At 46.7% G+C, this 21,712-nt stretch overlaps 1 protein-coding gene and 1 long non-coding RNA gene across 5 annotated transcripts in view; one reads left to right on the forward strand and one right to left on the reverse strand.

Moving 5' to 3' along the window:
- LOC142292173 (uncharacterized) overlaps positions 1-1,028 on the reverse strand; it is a 76,405-nt gene extending 75,377 nt beyond the window's left edge. Inside the window, exon 1 of one of the 3 annotated variants that reach the window (XR_012750588.1) lies at positions 925-1,028. This is a non-coding gene — a long non-coding RNA (uncharacterized LOC142292173). The remainder of the gene's footprint in view (positions 1-924) is intronic. The other 2 variants (XR_012750587.1, XR_012750589.1) reach the window with 2 other exon arrangements.
- LOC142292171 (NEDD4-binding protein 2-like 2) lies at positions 1,018-21,348 on the forward strand. Of its 2 annotated transcripts, none has more exons than XM_075337339.1 (6): positions 1,018-1,124; positions 11,565-12,898; positions 16,629-16,753; positions 18,191-18,279; positions 18,383-18,459; positions 20,635-21,348. In XM_075337339.1, the coding sequence occupies exons 1-6, from the start codon at positions 1,077-1,079 to the stop codon at positions 20,831-20,833; spliced, it is 1,872 nt and encodes a 623-aa protein (XP_075193454.1). In that variant the 5' UTR covers positions 1,018-1,076; the 3' UTR covers positions 20,834-21,348. The 2 variants fall into 2 exon arrangements, with proteins under 2 accessions (XP_075193454.1, XP_075193455.1); XM_075337340.1 differs by lacking the exon at positions 1,018-1,124 and adding an exon at positions 8,950-9,039.
- The last annotated feature ends 364 nt before the right edge of the window (positions 21,349-21,712 follow it).

Raw genomic sequence — 21,712 nt, forward strand, 5'->3', positions numbered from 1 at the left:
CGTATGCCACTTTTATTGGACAAGCTTGTGAATTTTTTTTAACCCCATAGATACAAGTAAACCTATACATATTTGGTGTCTACAAACTCGCACCGACCTGAGGCATCATAATGACACATCAGTTTTACCATAGTGAACACCGTGAATAAAACATCCCAAAAACTATAGTGTCATCACACTTTTTTTGAAGTTATTCCACACTTGGAATTTTTTTGCTGTTTTCCAGTACACCATATGGTAAAACATATGGTTTCATTTAAAAGTACAACTCATCCCGCAAAAAAACAAGCCCTCATATGGCAAGATTGACGGAAAAATAAAAAAGTTGCGGCTCTTGGAAGAAGGGGAGCAAAAAACAAAAACGCAAAAACGGAAAGTGCCCGGGGGCTGAAGGGGTTAAAGTCAGGTTATTAGCTTTTATTTACATAACATGGATAAGACAGAACTTCTGTCAGGGACTGTAGGTTTGATCTGGTTTTCTATTATTCTGTCTCTAGCTGTAAATCATCGCTAGGTACTGATTATGTATTCATTTCTCCGTCACATTGCTCTTTGTATTTAATGACTCCATATAGTTTTTCTGCATTATTTTCAGCATCTGGTGAAGGGCTGATCTGATTCTACAAGTCCCAAACGTCTTTTGATTTTTTTTCCAGGATTGTAATTACAATAAAATCTCTTATTCTCATCTATTCATTGCAATAGATGGATAGAATTCCTTACATGACACTACATTATATATATTTGCCTGTGTAGGAAAACTAGAAATTATTTTATTTTTTTTTCTAAAAAAAATGAAGTGTATTCTGAGAAGGTGCAGGACACAGGATCACACAGGATCACACAGGATCACACAGGATCACACAGGATCACACAGGATCACACAGGATCACACAGGATGCAGATTATTACAGCAAACCTCACCGCTGCCCTCCACCTCCGCCCGGCGCAGACAGAGCGCAGGACGCGACGCTGCAGGCAGGACTACACTTCCCGGCATTCTCTGCGGCCGTATCTGATGACGTCACAGCGCGACGCTTGTGTATGGAGCGCTGTGTGCTGGGCCTGGTGTATGGATGTGGCGGCCGCTCCGGGGCCTGGGGTCGGCGGACTGTTCCCTTGAGGTAACGTGCAGTGCGGCTGTGCTGTGCTCCGGCCATTACGCCCACATTACCGGGTGGCGCCATTTTTGTGTATATATACATTGTGTCAGACACCTGAGTGCAGAATGTCATCATTACCCCTGGCTGTTGTCACTTTGCTTTTGCAGTCATGTTCCTGGTTTCTGCGGTGTATACAGGAGAGCTGTGTCGGTCGCCATGTTTGTCTTGTAGCTTCACCACTGGCACAATTGTGTTAGGAGACACTTTTTTGGCCTATAAGCTGCGGCCACCACCAGCGGGCTCTTATATACAGCATTCTAACATGCTGTATATAAGAGCCCAGGCCGGGGGTATAACATTAAAAATCACTTTATAATACTTACCTAATGGTCGTGTAGTGGGCCTTATGGGCGCCTTCGTCCTCCGGTGCGGTTGTCTCCCCTTTCGGCCATCTTCGTCCTCTTTCTGAAGCCTGGGTGCATGACGCGTCTATGTTATCCACACTCACCGGTCCTGCGCAGGCGCACTACAATACTTTGATCTGCCAATACTTTGAAAGAGAACAAAGATGGCCAAAAGAGGCGGCGCCGGGACTGGACAACGGAGACACCCATCTTGCCCACCACGTGACCGTTAGGTAAGTATTATAAAGTGTTTTTTATGTTACACGGGCATGTTAGAATGCTGTATATAAGAGCCCACTGGTGGTGGCTGCAGCTTATAGGCCGAAAAAGTGGTGACATGTTCCCTTTAAAGGGCTGTCCCCATCTTAAATGGGTATTCCTAAGCTAGTAAGTCCCTTAGCATTGGCTAGGGGGATATTTTACTGATATCTGGGGGTCTGACGGCCGTGACTCATGAGCTGTGATGCATGGGCTCTCGTCTCTGCAGCCCCCTGTGTGGCGTGGAGCTCAGGCCTTGCATAGTGTATGGGACAACCGGGGAGTACAACTCTTCACTATGTCCAGCACTCCCATAGATAATGAATGGAGAGGTGTTTGAGCATGTGCACATCCGCTCCAGGGGGGTCAGCAAAGCCTAAATATTGATATTGCAGGGGGCCTAGCGATAGGAAAGTTATACCAGATCCTACAGATAGAGGATAACCCTCAGGTCACGTTAGGTCATAGCTAGAGATGAGTGAACCTGTGGTTTGGTGTTTGTATCGAACACAGACTTAGGCTAGTTTCACACTTGCGTTGAACGGTATCCGTTGCATTGCGTTGTGTGACGGATGCAACGGATGTATTGCATGTAGTGGCGCAACGGATGCTGCAAAACAACGGAATCAGTTTTGATTTTTTTTTTCTGTTTTACCGGCGGCAGACTATTGTGAACGATCAGCTGATCGCTCCCAGTAGCCGGCCGCCGGGTGATCAGCTGATCGCTCCCAGTAGCCGGCCGCCGGGTGATCAGCTGATCGCTCCCAGTAGCCGGCCGCCGGGTGATCAGCTGATCGCTCCCAGTAGCCGGCCGCCGGGTGATCAGCTGATCGCTCCCAGTAGCCGGCCGCCGGGTGATCAGCTGATCGCTCCCAGTAGCCGGCCGCCGGGTGATCAGCTGATCGCTCTCAGTAGCCGGCCGCCGGGTGATCAGCTGATCGCTCTCAGTAGCCGGCCGCCGGGTGATCAGCTGATCGCTCTCAGTAGCCGGCCGCCGGGTGATCAGCTGATCGCTCTCAGTAGCCGGCCGCCGGGTGATCAGCTGATCGCTCTCAGTAGCCGGCCGCCGGGTGATCAGCTGATCGCTCCCTGCAGCCGGCCGCCGGGTGATCAGCTGATTGCTCCCGGCCGCCGGGTGATCAGCTGATTGCTCCCTGCAGCCGGCCGCCGGGTGATCAGCTGATTGCTCCCTGCAGCCGGCCGCCGGGTGATCAGCTGATTGCTCCCTGCAGCCGGCCGCCGGGTGATCAGCTGATTGCTCCCTGCAGCCGGCCGCCGGGTGATCAGCTGATTGCTCCCTGCAGCCGGCCGCCGGGTGATCAGCTGATTGCTCCCTGCAGCCGGCCGCCGGGTGATCAGCTGATTGCTCCCTGCAGCCGGCCGCCGGGTGATCAGCTGATTGCTCCCTGCAGCCGGCCGCCGGGTGATCAGCTGATTGCTCCCTGCAGCCGGCCGCCGGGTGATCAGCTGATTGCTCCCTGCAGCCGGCCGCCGGGTGATCAGCTGATTGCTCCCTGCAGCCGGCCGCCGGGTGATCAGCTGATTGCTCCCTGCAGCCGGCCGCCGGGTGATCAGCTGATTGCTCCCTGCAGCCGGCCGCCGGGTGATCAGCTGATTGCTCCCTGCAGCCGGCCGCCGGGTGATCAGCTGATTGCTCCCTGCAGCCGGCCGCCGGGTGATCAGCTGATTGCTCCCTGCAGCCGGCCGCCGGGTGATCAGCTGATTGCTCCCTGCAGCCGGCCGCCGGGTGATCAGCTGATTGCTCCCTGCAGCCGGCCGCCGGGTGATCAGCTGATTGCTCCCTGCAGCCGGCCGCCGGGTGATCAGCTGATTGCTCCCTGCAGCCGGCCGCCGGGTGATCAGCTGATTGCTCCCTGCAGCCGGCCGCCGGGTGATCAGCTGATTGCTCCCTGCAGCCGGCCGCCGGGTGATCAGCTGATTGCTCCCTGCAGCCGGCCGCCGGGTGATCAGCTGATTGCTCCCTGCAGCCGGCCGCCGGGTGATCAGCTGATTGCTCCCTGCAGCCGGCCGCCGGGTGATCAGCTGATTGCTCCCTGCAGCCGGCCGCCGGGTGATCAGCTGATTGCTCCCTGCAGCCGGCCGCCGGGTGATCAGCTGATTGCTCCCTGCAGCCGGCCGCCGGGTGATCAGCTGATTGCTCCCTGCAGCCGGCCGCCGGGTGATCAGCTGATTGCTCCCTGCAGCCGGCCGCCGGGTGATCAGCTGATTGCTCCCTGCAGCCGGCCGCCGGGTGATCAGCTGATTGCTCCCTGCAGCCGGCCGCCGGGTGATCAGCTGATTGCTCCCTGCAGCCGGCCGCCGGGTGATCAGCTGATTGCTCCCTGCAGCCGGCCGCCGGGTGATCAGCTGATCGCTCCCTGCAGCCGGCCGCCGGGTGATCAGCTGATCGCTCGGCCACCGAGAATGTGTGCGGGGGCGGGGTGGGTGGAGCCGAGCGGGGCCATGGCGCTGAGGACAGGTGAGTGTGTGTGTGTGTGTGTGTTTGTGTGTGTATACATGCGGAGTGGAGTGCGGGAGGGGGCGGAGCCAAGCAGAGAACTGTCGGGCTCCCTGCATACGTAGCCAGGGGGGTAAATTTCAGGTATAACTAGGCAAAGCACTTTGCTTGGTTACCCGATATTTACCCTGGTTACGGGTGCAGGGAGCCAGCAAGAGCATGCACAGTGAAATCCTGAGGATTCCACTGCTCAAAAAAATTACATGCTGCGTTCCTCCCGCTGGGCGGAAGCAACGGAGCGTCGCCCAGCGGAAGCAACGCAGGTCCCTTTGGCACAATCCGTCATCCATACAAGTCTATGGGAAACAGCGGAATCCGTTAACGGATTCCGCTGTTTTCCAAAAGGGCGGATTGTGACGGAAGGAAAAAAACGCAAGTATGAAAGTACCCTTATTTAAAAAAAAAAACAAAAAAAAAAAACAATTTTGCAGTTGGGTGCTTTGCATATGCAAACAACTTGTTTGATCAGCTCACAGTAGGGGTAATAGCATGATTTGGATGTAGTGTGCACCCCTCCCTTCCAATGGGGTTTGGGCTCTGGGATCAGGTTTCGGTTAAGTCCAGGTCACAAACTGAACCTTAGGCTACATTCACACAACTGTTCCGTTTTGCAGTCCGCAATAAACGGTCCTATTTTTCCACGGATGCATTTGTGTGACAACCGCATCCGTCCTGTTCCATATACGGTCTGTGTGTCATCCATGTGACTTCCATTTTTTTGGGAACCGCAAAAAAAACCTGAAGGAGAGTTACATACAGTCTAGGGCATGGGTCCCCAATTCCAGTCCTCGAGGGCCGCCAACACAGTGCATGTTTTCAGGATTTCCTTAGTATTGCACATGTGATAATTTAATCACCTGCACAGTTGATGATTCCAACACCCATGCAATGCTAAGGAAATCCCAAAAACATGCACTGTTGGCGGCCCTCAAGAACTGGAGTTGGGGAACCCTGGTCTAGGGTATCTATCCGTCCAATTGCTGGTACCCATATAAGGTCAATGGGGAACAGAATCCGACACAAAGGGGTTGGAGCAAGTGCTACATACTCACCGATCACCAGCACAGCTGTCACACTGCTCCCGTGGCAGCTCTCTGTTCTTCCCAAACCGGCTGCTCATTAGACTCATTTCATATTCACTGCTTCCCTGTTCACAGGCATCTGTGGTTGGTTGCCGTCAGACACGCCCCCGTGCTATGTGACAGCTGTCTTACTGCAACCAATCACAGCTGCCGGTTGGGCGGGTCTATATTATACAATACAATAAATAATTTTAAAAAAAAACGACATGCAGCCCCCCCCCCCAATTTTGATACCAGCCAAGATAAAGCCTCACAGCTGCTGGCTGGTATTCTCAGGCTGGGGAGACCCATGGTATTGGGAGCCCCCAGCCTAAAAATATCAACCAGCAGCCGGCCATAATTGCCACATTCATTAGATGCGACAGTGGTAAATGAGGTAATATATGGGTTTGACACCATCTGTGTATTGTCACCTGGCATCAAGCCCTGGGGTTAGTAATGTCACGGTGTCTATCAGATACCCGACATCATAACCCAGCCAGTAATAAAAAAAAAAAAAATAGACGACAAACACATATTTTTTTGAAAAAACACTCCCCAACACATTCCCTCCTTTTAATAATTTATTGAAAAGAAAAAACAAATCCGGTTCCGACGTAGTCCAATAAGGGGGTCCCACGACGATCCATACTCACTGTCCCAGTAAATGAAGAACAGAATGTCCCCCATTGACTGGGAGAGCAATGCAGTGACCTGAGCTAATATCAATAGGTCAGCCCAGGTCACTGCAGGGCATGACCAGCGCTGACTTCATGAGGTTAGCTAGGTACATTACCTGGGTGATGGAAGCCGCTGCACTCCTGACGTCAGCGCTCGTCACTGACTTCCATTGTCCGCCGTGTTAACAAGCGAAGTATCGCGGGAGCCCGTGACGTCACCGCTAGTCACAGTCTCGGGCCACTCGCGATACTTGATGTGAGAACGCGGCAGGCATGGAAGTCATTGACAAGTGCTGACGTCAGGAGTGCAGGACTTCATCGCCGCAGGTAATGAACTTTACTAATCTCCTAATGTCGGCGTTCGTCATCCCCGCAGCTGCTGACACACTGCAGTGCGAGCAGCTGCGCGGCTGGCACTGGAGCGGGACTCAGACTGCAGGGGCACCCGACGGAAGTGCTTCCATGCGGCTTCCGGGGATTTTGCGGATTCATGGACTTGTATTGAGTCATGGTCCGTTATTACGGAACAGAATAGGACATGTTGCATAATAACGGAGCAGACATACAGCATCCGATGTATTGTTTTTTTTTTGTAGGATCGGGTGCACACGGAAGTGCTTCCTTGTGCCATCTGATCCTAAACAAAAGTTGTTGAAAAGATGGTCCTGTCATTAGGTCCGCAAAAAAAACAGGAACTGACCAGGACAAACGGAACAGTCGTCTGAATGAGCCCTTAGGACGGAGTCACACTTGCAAGTATCTCGCGTTAAACGCATGCGAGTCTCTTATTGCCTCCCCCGGCACGACTTGACACTCTCCTGACAGGAGCGGATCAGCTGCATGTATTTCTATGCAGCTGAGAGACGCTCCTGTCGCGTGAGTTACTTGCAAGTGTGACTCCAGCTTTATCTAAAGTCCAACTGAAAACATCGAGCACGAACTTCTACGGGTCCGCTCATCTCTACTAGTCATAGCTTTTCCCATAGAACAGGATTATCTCATCTTGTAAAGCAAAAGAGCCACTCCTCTGCTACCCACCTCCCTGCCTCCAGCACTCCTGATTGATTCACAGTTGGGATCAGCTTCATTATTACATCTCTGTCCTGAATTATGCGGTCCCATACAGGAAGCAGAGGACGCGCAGGAGACTTAAGCTTTAAAGCAGCGTACACAGGTCTATAGCACAGAGCTTGTAAGCACTGCACTCTTTATAGGAAACGAGCCACTGCTGATTACCTGCAGAGATGGCCGGTAACCTAGGTATTAATAATAATAATCAGTACTCATTAAAAATCGGAACAGAGAAAAGAGTCGCTAAAAAGTTATTCCTTTATTACATACCGGATGGAGGAGACAGACAAAAAAAGAGCAATGGCTGTTTCACGCTGCCAAGCGCTTCATACCGGCGAGGGCCTCTCCGGACGACCTGTCGCCTATCCTGCTCTGTTATAATAATAGTGTTCCCCATTACAGTTAAAGTAAATAACTGGATCCAGACTTGTTATACTGCTCTGTTATTCCTCATGTGAATTGGCCTTATTAGATAAATGTGAGGCGCATGGAGGGGTCCCCCAATGTCACTGTGGCTGCACACAGATGAATGGTCCCCGACGCTCCACAGATGAGCACAGCTCTCGGCAATTTCCTCCAGTATCACTGACGTGACCACAGTGGGATGGCGCTCATGTACCCTCCGCACCATTCAGCTCCTGGCCACAGTCTTATGGATAAAGGCAAACGGGACGATCAGTGGAGATCTCTACAGTTACAAGCTATTCAGAGGATATGGGATCACTTGTTTAGGCTGGAATACCCCTTTTGAGGGGGTAGAGGGCTGGGCATTAGATGATGTGGGGTTCATTGCTGAGGGGGCAGACCAGTTATAAACTACAGTCTTTACCTCCCCCAAAAAAGCCATAGTGCACCATTCTGATCAGGCCAGTTTCACTCATCTGTTATTTACAGCCCATATATAACCACGATGCCTGGATCGGCTGAGGGTCTCCTGACCCAAACTTGACTTCTTTGTGGACATATAATGAGGTCACCTGGCTGGGGTTAGGCTACTTTCACACATCAGTTTTTTGCCATCAGGTTCAATCCGGAAAAAAACGGGTAAAACGGATCCGGTACCGCATCCGTTTTTTCCCCATAGACTTGCATTGGTACCGGATTGTACCGGATGGCTTTGCGTTGCATCCGTTTTTTTCCGGATGCGGCAAAATTAGTTAAAGCGGCGGCCGGAGGCAACGTAGCTTGCAACGTTTTTTTGTCCGGCAAAAAAAACGCATCGCGCCGGATCCGGCGCGATACGGCGTGTTTTACAATAGAAGCCTATGGACGCCGGATCCGGCGTAATGCGGTAAAAAACGGATGCGGCCGCCGGATCCGTTTTTCTAAACTGAGCATGCTCCAATGTAATTAACAAAACGGATCCAGCCAAAAAACGGACGAAAAGGATGCAAAAACGGATGCAAACCGTATCCACCGGATCCGTTTTTTAACGGATCCGGCATAACGGATCCGTTAAAAAACGGATCCGGTGGATACGGTTTTCACTTTTTTTTCAGGATCCGTTGGATCAGGAAAAAAAAGGACTGTGCCTGAATACAGAAAACTGATGTGTGAAAGTAGCCTTAGGAGGTCCTCGGCTACTTTGGACATCACAGTCCACACATGGATCATAATGATAGATATATGAAACCAGCTTTATTGGTAGGGGTCTTTGCTCACACCCCACAGATGTGAACTTCTGTGTAAGATGACATTTTTAATTATTGACTTTTATTGAACTGCAAAAAATGAAAAGCTTTCAGGTTGGTGTCGCCTGAGTCCTGGCTGGCATCATGTGGCACAAGGACATTACGGTACATGCTGGTGGCTCACGGATGACCGGCCGTTTAACTGACATCCTCAGGAGCATACCAGACCGAAGTCGGCCGGTGACACCCTACACGCCCGAGAAGCGACCAAACTGAAAGTACACGTACTACTATGTCCTCTCTAGGATTAATGGTATATATACCCTGCATAGAGCACATTTAGAGGGTTAGCAGTTGCCTCTATTGGATATATTCTGTATAACTGTTGTCAGGGGCTGTCAGTATCCGTTATGGCAGGTGGCCCCTATACTGTATATGAGGGGTTTGCCTAAACAATGTGCCTTGGATTAAATCTCTGTTCACTCATTATTTACATGATTTGCTTTTTGTTAAAGGTAAGGTATCGCGTTTTTTTATTTTTGTATTAAAAATAGTGATTATGAAATAAAGTATTTCTAATACAAAATGAAAATCGCAGCTTATTTAGTTTTTATTTAATTCTTATTTTACTGGAGGCACTGGGGTCCATGCTGGATTTGCCGTGTGTGTAACGACAGTAACTCATTCCTTTATGGCAGCCCCTGTGCATAGAGAACAGTGGTCGGAATCCGACCCCTTCAGTAACGTTACAGTGGGCGTCTGCTGGGACCTGGACGCGCCCCCTGGGCTGTCCAGATCACAGCAGAGGGAGGAGATCAGCGCCATCATTGTGGAGCTCACAGCGTGTGCTGTTTGCTCTACTTTACCCCTGTCAACCGCCGGGATGTGTGAGTAGGTGCCGGCTCCCCTCCCCTCTCCTCCCCCCGTTACCGTCTCCGATGATATCCCATCCCTCCGTTCTCCCCAGCACCTGCTCCCAAAAAACAGGGTTCCCAAAAACTGCAATTTTCGGCTCTGTGAAAGTAATAGACGTCTCCGTTTACAGTGAATTCTTAATAGCAAATTTGAAAATCTGTTCTCTCACCCAAAAGCCATTGAGTGATGTTGCGGTAACTTTTCTAAAGAAACTTAGTAACATCAGGAGAAAAAAAATGTTACGGTTCCTAAGGTGGTCCTTAATGAGTTGTAGCAAGAATTTTTTTTTAATCCCTATTTTTACAAGGGCATCCCTCAAAAAAATGATTAAATAGTTAGGCTCTTTCAGTATTAAAATATCAACAGGGATTTTAAGGGAGAAAAGCTGATACTAGGGGGACGCAGGTGCAGGAGCATTTGGTGCAGAACAACAGCTACCCAGAATTTGATGCAGTATTCGGTGGTAGTGGTGTAGTTAGCTGACCATCGTTGTATCCAGATGGTTGCACACATCCGTGCACTGTGTGAGTACAGACTGTGCTGTACGGCCTGGCTGGGGGTCTCCTGACCAGACCTCCACAGCCTCTTTATATGGCTCAGGAGAGCCGTGGCCAGTCCGCCAGCACGGTTTCCTTTTTACTTAGACTATATCCCCATGTTGGGTTTTTATTTACAGGAAATCTGCACATAAAAACGAATGCTTTTATAGGAAAAAGCAGCTGAGAAAATGCACTTTTTTTATTGCGTTTGCGCCTTTTTTCATATTCTTTTTTCCATGCTTTTTGTAATCATGGCAACCACAGGGGTTCAGGTTCTGTACCCCTCCCCTGCGATCGCTGCCTGGTCTCTAGCTGAAATCACAGTCGGGACCTGTCTCTCTCTGCTCGGAGTAAGATCTTTTACCTCTCCCTGGCAATCAGGTCCCTGGAATACAATCACAAGCACCCGATCGCTGCCATAGAAACCCTGGGTCATCACCATGACGACCCTGGGTTACTGAGCTATGGAGAGCCTCGCATACCATGCTGTATGCATAGTGTATGAGGCGAAGTGCTGCAATATAATCCCCTGTAGTGATAAAGCATTGCAGGGGATTATAGAAATGCAGGAAAGCAACGCAGAAATAATTGAAATGCTGCTGCTTTCTTCAGCAACAAAATCTGTAAAAGAAAAAAAAAGAAAAAAAAAGCGACTTGTGCAAAACAAGTCACGATTCTCATAGATTTTGCTGGGATGCTTTTTCCTTGCTTTTATTGATTAAAATAAAACAAGGAAAACGCTAGAAAATACGCAATGTGGGCTCAAGGCCTCAAAGGGCTCAGAGTGAAAATGAAGCACATAATACTCTTCTCAGCAATTTCCACCCCCTTTTAGTACCAGTCCCGTTTTCTCGGTTCCTACAACTTGTCCTTTTTCAATACAACTGGTAAATGCCTATTCTGGTCACAATGGGGACTCGCCTGAGCCAGGGATTGACTGAACAGCATTTCCGGAGTGTCCATATGGGACAAGTAATTAGAGACCAACACTGCCCTGCTAAGAGTCAGAATATTAGCTTCATGGGCTTTAAAAAAAAAAATTCCAAAATTTGTCACTACTGGACCAACTTTTTTAAGGCTTTGTACATCAACCTAACATTTAATACCAAGGATGAGGTCCGATGCCATCATGTTACATGTGTCTGCAGAATCTGACCCCAAACCATAAATATCTTTTCCATTGACTGTAAGGATATGTCTACGTGTAGTGGAAATTGTCCTCTGCAGATTTTTGTCTGTGTTACCTTCAGGTGTTGCATCAGGTTTGTACGTGTGGACTCCCCTTGATGGTTAGAGATGTGACACATACATGAATATTTTTAATGTTCCTGAGATGTGGATTACCCTTATTAATTATATTTGTACCCATATTTATCCTTTTTAGATGCCTCATGCTGAAAAGAACTTGTCACACTACATACCCGATTCATCCATTGAACCTTGCTTGAAAAAGTCCAGACAAGAGGCCTCCTCATGTGATAGGACAGACGCTGCTCTGAGCAAAGAACGTGGTGCAAAGTCCCAAAATTGGGACTTCTTCACCGGCTCAGAGGAAAGATGCCATCAATCAAACAAGTGTGGAAGTGAAGGAGATAGTGGTTATATAGATGTAAAATATGAGTCGGACTCTCTATGTTATCGCTTGGGTCAAAGTGACGCCAGAGAACGAGGCGGCAATAAAACCAACCAGCATGCAAGTCTACTGCCTAAAAGTGAGAAACCGGAGAACAACTCAGACGTGATGTTTTCAGGAACCAGCACTTCTTTTATCGGACCACTATGTAAGCCATCTCCTCAAACAAAACCTTTACCTGAAGTACCAAGTAATGCAAATGCTGCTTCTTCTTTCAGAATTGCCACTGTTGAGCTGGGTAAATTGGCCAGTCAATCGAAAGGCCAGGACGGCATGGACTACGAGCTGCGGCAGTTTTATAAAGAGTTAGACGAGCTCGAAGCTGTGGCTGAAGACCAAACGAAGAAGGAAACCTGCACAGAAGTTGATAGTACGCAACATATAGATTCTTACCCTGGCAAGACACCAGCTTTGTACCCTCCCAACCATGGCCAAGGGCCTACCTCACTGCCATTCGGGCCTTTCCCCAGTGTACCTTCACACTTTCTATCACTTACCTGCCATGCAAGAGAAGAACCAAGACCACAACTTGAAAGACCTCCACTACCTCCTAATAATCAGTTTTCTTGTTATGGTCAAGCTCCATATTATCCAGCAATTTCTCCATCTGTAAGCCAAGCAGTCCCTCCTCCAAGGGGACCTCCAAGGTTTGACAGTACCCATCCTCCTACATTCATAGTCCCTTATGGTCCTCCCCCACCACGATTTAATTATCCAGTGACTTTTCAAAGGCCAAGTAATACCCTACCCCCACCACCACCACCACCACGTCCAAATTTTAGTTATGTCACTAGAAATGAGGCTCCACCTTGGCACCGACCACCTGCACCTCCTGAAAGCCGGTTCCCCTCTCCAGAGATTCCTTATATCAAACCATTTTCCCAAAGCACAAGTAAAAGGACATGGCAAGACCCTCAGCAGAGTGATCATTGTAGACCGGAAGATGGACAGTTGGGTGAACGGATATTACCGCATACGGATAATGTGTCGCAGGAACAGTATTCTGGCAAATTCAGGGATAGCGGCAGAAGAAGAATGGTGCTGTTAAGAGGAGTTCCTGGCTCGGGTAAAAGTACGCTGGCTCGGTTAGTATCAACATGACCATAATCTGTAGGGAAATGTTGAAACCATAGAAAGTGTTCGGTTTTTTTTTCCCCTCTTGTTTCTTTAACCTTAAAGGTCAGCACACACATCGAGTAATATGGAGCGAGTGGAATGTGATAAAAAAATCGCATTCCACTCAGACCAATATTACTCTATGGGGCAGCTTACTTAGGTGATTATTTCCTCAGCCTTAATCAGACCGAGAAAACAATCGCAGCATGCTGCGAGTGGAACGCGATCCTGTTTCACTCGCACCCATTCAAGTCTATGGGGCGAGAGAAACATTGCATTCCACTCGCATTGGTAATTCAAAAAGGTGCCAATAATCTTTATTAAATAACAATAAAAATATTTCACATAAAAGGGTAGCAGAATAAACACAGACGGTTCAAAGGGGCTGGATACAAAATCACGCAAGAATAACCATAAATATAAAAAAACAACAAAAATTGCAGTCCATAAATTATAGGAACAGATATAAAAAATAGTGTAAGAATGATTCCCTAATGAAGATAAAATTATACTAAAATTCATGAAAAATATGTGATACAAAATACCTATAAGGCTAGTTTCACACTTGCATTGGACGGGATCCGTAGCATTGCGTTGTGTGACGCATGCAACGGATGCGTTGCATATAGTGGCACAACGCATGCTACAGATCGTACAAAATAAAGCAATCCATTGTAGTTTTTTTCCTTGTCTTTACACATCTGAGCATGCGCAGTTGTGTAAAGACAGCTGCGTTAACGGAATCCGTCAAATGACACATTCTAACGGAATCCGCAACCATAGGCGTCCATTATAAAAACAACGGACGCCTAACGGATTCCTGCAGGTTGCGTTTTTTTGACACTCCGCCAAGCGCAGAAAAACGTTAAATGCTGCGTTCCATCCGCCCGACGCCGCGTCAAAATAACGACGCTGCGTCGTCCAGCGGATGCAACGCAGACACTTGCGTTACAGTGCGTCATCCATACAAGTCTATGGAGAATAGCGCAGTGCGAACGGACTGCGCTATTCTCCATAGTGACGGAATGCGCTGAACGCAAGTGTGAAACTAGCCTAAAGTGCTATGTGCAATTAATAAAGCATGAGGGAAAAGAGAAAAATGTGACAGAAACGGTTGTATTTGTACAAAAATGCAGTAATTTAAATACAATTACACCAAAAAAGTGCTATGTGCAATATACATATATACCATACTTCATTAGTACAAGCAAGCACCACAAAACAGTGCTAACAAAGTGCTATGTACAAAAAGTTTATGAAAACAGTGCTTTCAAATTCCACCTCGACACACAAAAAAAATAAATTTAAAGATAATCACTCCAGCCAACAGAACTAAATGATTACTGTTCCTAATTGGGACATGTATCCCTAACTTCAATCACATGCATTGCATGTAAAAAATATATAATGATAGTTATTATCAGCATATAGTCCAGCCACCCTGACGTGCGTTTTGCTTTGGCTTTTTCGCCCCTCAAGAAGCAGCGTCTGTGTTTATTCTGCTACCCTTTTATGTAAATTTTTTTGTTATTTAATAAAAATTGGCACCTTTTTGAATTTCCAAGAAGTCTTTTTGGTTATTTTTTTTTCTTTCTTGGAACTATATTGTATTTGGCTTTGTTTTTGGGTTTAGCTACACAGCATCTGCCGCTAATAAGCAGCAGCTCATCCTGCCGCTGCTAACTCCTTAAATGCTGCTGCCAATCTCTGACAGTGGTATTAGAAGCCTGGGGGGCTCTGCGCCAATTGCCCCCCCCCCCCACACCCCCCGTGACTCGATCGCTGGGTGCTTATATTTTGCCATGGGATATGAGTGCCTAATGAAGGGCTCTGTGACTGCCATGTCATTGCTGATGTGAAGTCCAGCTTGTGGCTGGAGTTCATAGGAGACTGTTGGTGATCCTAGGAAACTGCAATACTGCGTTATTGCAGCATATAGCTGAAGTGATCGGATGGCTGCTAATTTAAGTCATCTAAAGGGAATTATAAAATAGTTACATTTAAAAAAAAAAGGGTTTTTTTTTAAACATATAAAAAGTAAAAATAATAAAATCACTACTTTCCCCCTATTAATAAAATGTACTATTACTGCAACTATCTTATCACAATATAAATCCTGGTTCTTAAATGCTATGAAAAGGGGAAAGACACTCCCCGGACTGCACACTGACCCTTCTTAATTTTTCTTCTTCTGAGTGTCCGTGAGGAATAAATTGCAGCATGCACTACATTCTTCCGAGTCTCGGATGAGACTCACCCAAGTGTATGGCTGCGTAGAACAATCAGATCCCACACACAACATCCTTGTGACCTCTGATTTGTATGGATATATTTTTATTATAAACCTGGGAAACCGTATTTGATCATGTAGATTGTTTAATGTAGTTGTATGAAAACTGATGCACATGGATGTAAATAAATAGGCACATGGATGAAAATTAGAAAAAAAAACTTCCAAGTGTTGTGGATAAAACTCATAGTTTCTTATAAGCTCGTCTACAGCCATCCTAAAGGGAACCTTTCAGCACCATTTAACCAAGTAAAACCACTATTGTCATCTAAAAGGACCTGTCCTGTTCCTATTTCACCTTTTCATAATGTTTCCCCTCCTATATGATGATTGGGAGTAATGCCTCAGCTTGGCAGCTCGCTCCAGTCTCTACGTCTTAGTTCCGGACTATACGAGTTAGCACATAAGGCTGTGATCAAGGTCTAGGACAGACCGAACTGTTGGGCGTCCTTGCAATTTCCACATGCTGACATGTCAATTGGGATACGTGCCCACTATCCGGAGACACTGTATTCTGGACACAATGTCATTCCTCCTGCGCAGACGCAAGTGCTCTCCACTGGAGAATACATCGGTCCGTTCCCAACGATCAGGAGTCTGGACTGTGGACTTTCGTTGTGCTCTCCCCGCTGAGGACACTCACGTCTCTGCAAGCATAAATTGACATTCAGTGGCTCAGAAAGTCGCCCTGCAGATCAGTTTACGCTGCAGAAAAAAGAACACATTGGGCATGGAATTATTATTAATCCCATCCACCGTGCTTCTACTGTACAACGCTGCATCCAAAACGCTGCACTGATCATGGGAACGTACACTTACACTTTAATTGCATATGTATGTGAGTGCTGAGGTGTTTTGCACTATCCTTTTGAGGTATGTTCCCTACTATAGAGCACCAATGTCTTCTAGCTACGAGTGCCGACTAGAAATTAGATGGATCTTGGACAATTGGTGACATCTGTGTCCATCCTGATATCCCAAAGTCTCTTATCAAGCCCTGTGCAAACCTATTGTATGCAGAGTGCTGTGCAGGACAACAATGCGGCCAGAGAGTAGGAAAGGTCTCAGTTCTGCGTCTACCCAGTGCACTCACCTGGGACCTCGTGTATGTAGAGTTGGCTGAGGGATGCCAGGAGGGGAAAGCACTATGCCGCACGCCACACCTAGTGGATGACCTGTTGCTATACGGCACATGAAAATATTTGGCAAAGATCGTGATTGCTGGAGCCTGATTTCTGACGCTCTCCCGGACTATATGTCCAGTTTATGGGCTCAGAGGTTGGCGACTGGTTTCCATTAAACTCACTTTATATAGGAGTGTTATACCATGCAAAAGCACTTTGTTTGTTGTCTTACACCCTGTGTTGTATTCAGTGTGATCCAGCTGTTTAATGTCTGGAATTTCACAGTACTGTGCTCCACCAGTCTCCTGACGGCATTGTCCTCAGCACCGACGATTACTTCAGCCTGGAAAATGGATACACGTACGATGTGAAATTGCTCGGGGATGCCCATAACTGGAATCACAACAGAGGTAAGTGACGAATACTGGGGCTGGATGTAGACGAAGGCTTTATTCATTGCACAGAGCTCTAGATAGTGTGTTTAGTATGGATCCAGCACCCTGTATTGGTGATACCGGCTGTATGGGTATCGCCTATGGAGCCTCCAGCAGTCATCTACTGTCCGGTACAGGCGCTGGTGGCTGTGCTGACAATGTGCCTCCTGTGCTTTCAACCGGGGGTAGAACATTGAAAACTTGCAAAAAGTGCGAACGAGTTGGACTTTCTTCTGTGATTTGCTGGTCAGCAGTGCGACAGCGGCACACACAGATCTTTGGCCATCTGACTTGTTCCATTGGCAAAATCATTGTGTAGCCCAACTTGCAGTTTTATGTTTTGGGTCATTCCATGTCAAGTGGACCAGTGGTCCCCACTCGACCTTCTCCGATTTTGCTGAAAATTTATAAGGATGTACATGTATGTTTGAAAAGAGGTTCTGTAAATTTTTAGGGCAAGATCTCAAATACATTGGGCACTGTTGACCTTTCACTGGAGGTCCCACCAAGCCTGCGGCTTCAGCTAAGAGGATTTTGCAAACTTTGGCACATAGCCATTAGAGTTCTAATACTGGCTATGATGCTGAAATTTGGCATACTAGCTCAACTTTTGCTGCTAAACACGATAAAATTATTACCGGCTATGACAAAACAATATTTCAGCCACAATTTTGTGTCAAAGTAGCTTGTAAAACGTGTCGCATAAAATTTATGCCTAACTTTGCCCATATATAACTCAAGACCAAAAACCAATAGTAACTGGTGCTTTGCCCTGTACACCAAACATCTACATGACTTTGCATTGCTGCAATATCACGGTCAAATCAGGTCAAAGGTGTTATTTATTAATACGCAATGAATGGTAACTGCACTATTCAAACCCTTGCGTTGGTCCATGGTGGTTATACCACAACCAATTCCCTAAGAATTGGTCTTATAATCCTATTAAGAATTGTAATAATGCTGTCTTTTGAGAATTGGCAGCCCCATCGCCTAGGAGCCATGGCCGATAGCCGTGCAAGGCAAGTCGCGGGTGGTCTCTTTATTGCAAGTTCTGAAGCCTGAGGGTGGGTGTCTTTGCTTAGGATCCCAAGTTTAATATTGGGTATCTTTTGTTGGTTCTCAAGCCATAATGTTCAGTCTAAGTGGTCTGGAATTGTTGCCATAATGAGAAAATGGATCCTTTCTTGGACTCTGACAAAAGTAGCAACCGAGGAACATTAATGCTTTCTTCTGTCTGGAAGCCTCTGGGGCTGAAGTGCTGCAGAGACATTTCCGGTCCCGTTACCTCTTTTCTGGTCTTTACGCTTTTGACAGATAAAATGTTGCACGTCCTATCCCTTGTATTATGCTGTAATGTGAAATATCTGAGCGATCTGTTCTCTTGTAAGCTCGAAATTATTTCTTCTGCAGCCAGAAGGGCGATGGATGATGGACGGTCTCCTGTTGTTATCGATAACACTAATATCAAGGCCTGGGAAATGAAGCCGTACGTACAGATGGTGAGGATCCTGAGCTGTTAGGTCACGGCAGAGAACACGTATCTGCAGAAAACAGCTCCACTCTTTTAACTTTAACCTTTTTATTTATTTTTTTTATTTCTAGGCTGTAGACAGGGGCTATGATGTAGAATTTTTGGAGCCAGATACCTGGTGGAAACAAGATGCCCAAGAACTGGAAAAGTAAGACCTTGTTTATATCAACAAACAGCTCCTCGGACCCCTCACTATGAGCCAAAATGGATAGCGGCTTCTGCTCTGTTGGTCCCGGCTTACTCATGCCATATCTGAATGTCTGGTAATGTTACAAATGTTTGCTCTCAAACTATTTGTGGATTCTCAGGGATTAGGCAAGTCGGACCAGCTTTTAATTGACGTGTTGAGGGCTGTGCTCTTAGCAAATCATCTGCACAGGGACCTGCAGCCGGCCGTATTCACTTGAATAGGTTGATGGTACGGTTTCATGCGCTGTGCGTGGTCAGGAGCACAGCTCTGTAGAAAAACCATTCATGTTTGGTTCGCTCCGAGTTAGACTTGTGCAAGTGTCTACAGGGACTCTGCATATACAAGACATAGCACTCAGTCTTGGAAGGAAATTAACCCCAAAGTCTTCATTCTTGTGCCTTAGTTTGTCCTCTGCTTCTTAAGAGTCATAACTTTTTAACTTCTGTGTTAACACGTGTATAAACGTAACCTGTCACCAGATTTGTCCCTTATAACCTGCGGCCACCAGCAGTGAGCCCTTATATATACTGCATTCTAGAATACTGTATATAAGAGCCCAGACCGCTCTGTATAACGTAAAAAACACCTTTATGAGGGCCGGTCTGATGGGTGTTGCTGCTCGCGGGTCTATTGCTTCCTCACTCCTGCGATCACCGTTTTTCTTCCTATGTCAGTCACACAGACCGGCATTGCGGTCCTGCGCAAGGGCACTTTGATCTGTCTTGCTGAGGGCAGCTCAAAGTACTGTAAGGCACAGGCATGAGGTAAGGTCAAAGACCACAAGCACACTCCAATACTGTGAGTGTGCCTGCTCAGAACCACAATGTCAGCCCGTGTGGATGATGTAGGACGGTCATCTACACAGAGCTGGGAAAGAGGCCGGTGAGCACAGCAGAGAGGAGGTGCCGAAGCAGCGACGCTATGGGGAGATAAGGTATGCACACCAGTGACTATGCAAGGGGAATACATGTAATAGCAGAAACTGCTGTGTGAATACTGACATGAAAAATTCAATAGCTATATGTAAGGATGAAATGTGAAAAATGGAATCTGCATTACTGCCATGAATATATGAATAAAGAGAAATTTAGCTACTGAATTGATCAATGCAATAGAGACAATGCAATAGAAGCAGCGACGCTGACCGGACCACCCCTAGGTGAGTATTATACAGATCTTTTTTATGTTATACAGCGCGGCCTTGATTCTTAAATACTGTATATATAAGAGCTCACTGGTTTTGGCTGCAGCTCATAAGGGAAAATCCTGGTGACAGGTTCCCTGTAAGGGTTTGTTTTTTTTGGTGGACGAGGTGTAGTTTTACTACTCACTTTAGCACTTAAACGGGTTGGCCAATGAAAACCAGGTTGGCCCCACACAGTTCATCAAGTTTTTGCCTATACTGTTCATAGGAAGGAGCTAATTTCCACCCCTTTAATGTATTGAAATATCAGGCAAAATCCAAGTGGGATGACATGGTTAAAAAAACAAACAACAAAACACAAACCCACCATTTTTTATTTTATTTTTATGAAGTGTGTTAAAAGTGACGTTATAACATAATTCTTCAGGTCACTACGGGTACTGTGTTGGGGTGCACACTAGCTGTGTTCCCGAGTTGCCTGCTCCTGACCTAATGGATATGGATAAAGTGCATGCACAAAAGAATATCAGACAGTCGGATGTAAGCTCTCCTTGATCAGAGAATGTCACAGCTTCAAACAGGCTTTATTTTAACAGAGCACCTGCTTATATGAACAAGGAAGAAGGGCGTGGTTGGCTCTACAGTGAGCATGCTCAAATGCTTCCACTAGCAGTGGGTTGGCCCATGAGGTCGGCAGTGGGTTGGCCCATGAGGTCGGCAGTGGGTTGGCCCATGAGGTCGGCAGTGGGTTGGCCCATGAGGTCGGCAGTGGGTTGGCCCATGAGGTCGGCAGTGGGTTGGCCCATGAGGTCGGCAGTGGGTTGGCCCATGAGGTCGGCAGTGGGTTGGCCCATGGGGTCGGCAGTGGGTTGGCCCATGGGGTCGGATGATTTGTTGATCGCTTTTCGCCAAATGTATTACAATCCACAAATGCATTCACAACTCTGCTAGTGGTTGAAATAAATACATTAAATTTCTTTCTTTTTCAGGAGGAACACACACAGAGTCCCACGAGACAAAATTTCCCAAATGTTGGAACGATATGAGCATGATATGACTGTCCCTGTGGTTATGAACTCGGTGGAACCCCGTCGTGTTCGCTCTAATCGCCCACCTCCGGAGGCCCCGCCGAGGTGGGGAGCCTCTGTTGACTGTTCACATAACAGCTCATCATTCCATAGCAGATAACAGTCAGCAGTCTGCAATTGCGCTAGCAGTAGACAGACATCAAATTCTAGAAGTGAGATCAGTTTTTTTTTTTTCTGCTTGCGTATGACAAAGTGCATATCCTCCACCCCACAAACTTTTTTCCCCCTTTTTAATTTATGACCTTACAGACGCGCACAAGTGTTGTCCAGCAGATTTTATGCCACGAACATCTTTTTATTTTAGAAGATTACTATGGTGCAAGCCAAACCATATTCTGTAAAAATGTATTTTAATAAGGCTCTCAGGGCAAGTTCACATTTATTTCTTCTGTTTACAAAAGGCAACCTATTTTTATCAGTATCTGTTTTATGTCTTGCATTTTGGAAGACAGCACAGGACTTTAAAGACTTCTCGGTAAACATTTTCTTGTAAAAAAAACAAAAAAACCCAAACAAACAAAAAAGCAAAACTAATAAAAACGGGACCTCTTGTTGGCGTACTGTAAATTGTATACTAATTTATTTTGCGTATTGAAAATAAATTTTCACTCTTAAGATGTCTTAAGTCATGCAAATATGTAATGATTAGATACTTATTGTCCATTCCCTGTAAATTTACCTCGAAGGATTCGGCCCAGAATTGATAATTATCACCTATCTTACTTTACAGTTAGAAAAGTTAAAAACCATTTCCGAAAAAGATAATTTTCGAAATATAAAACTTGTAATATACAGTATATGTGGTAATATGTAATGCAAATGTTCCTGCTCCCTGCAGGAGTCTGGTCAGAACTTTGGACTCTGGACTTTGCTCAAGCAACATATAGGCTCAGATTCATCAAGAGCAGGGATTTTCTCACTGTTCTTGATGAGGGGACGCGGTGGAGTCAGATTGTTCAAATTCATGAAGAGGTGCACC

Source organism: Anomaloglossus baeobatrachus, chromosome 2 (genome assembly GCF_048569485.1).
Source record: "Anomaloglossus baeobatrachus isolate aAnoBae1 chromosome 2, aAnoBae1.hap1, whole genome shotgun sequence".
Taxonomy (NCBI): domain Eukaryota; kingdom Metazoa; phylum Chordata; class Amphibia; order Anura; family Aromobatidae; genus Anomaloglossus; species Anomaloglossus baeobatrachus.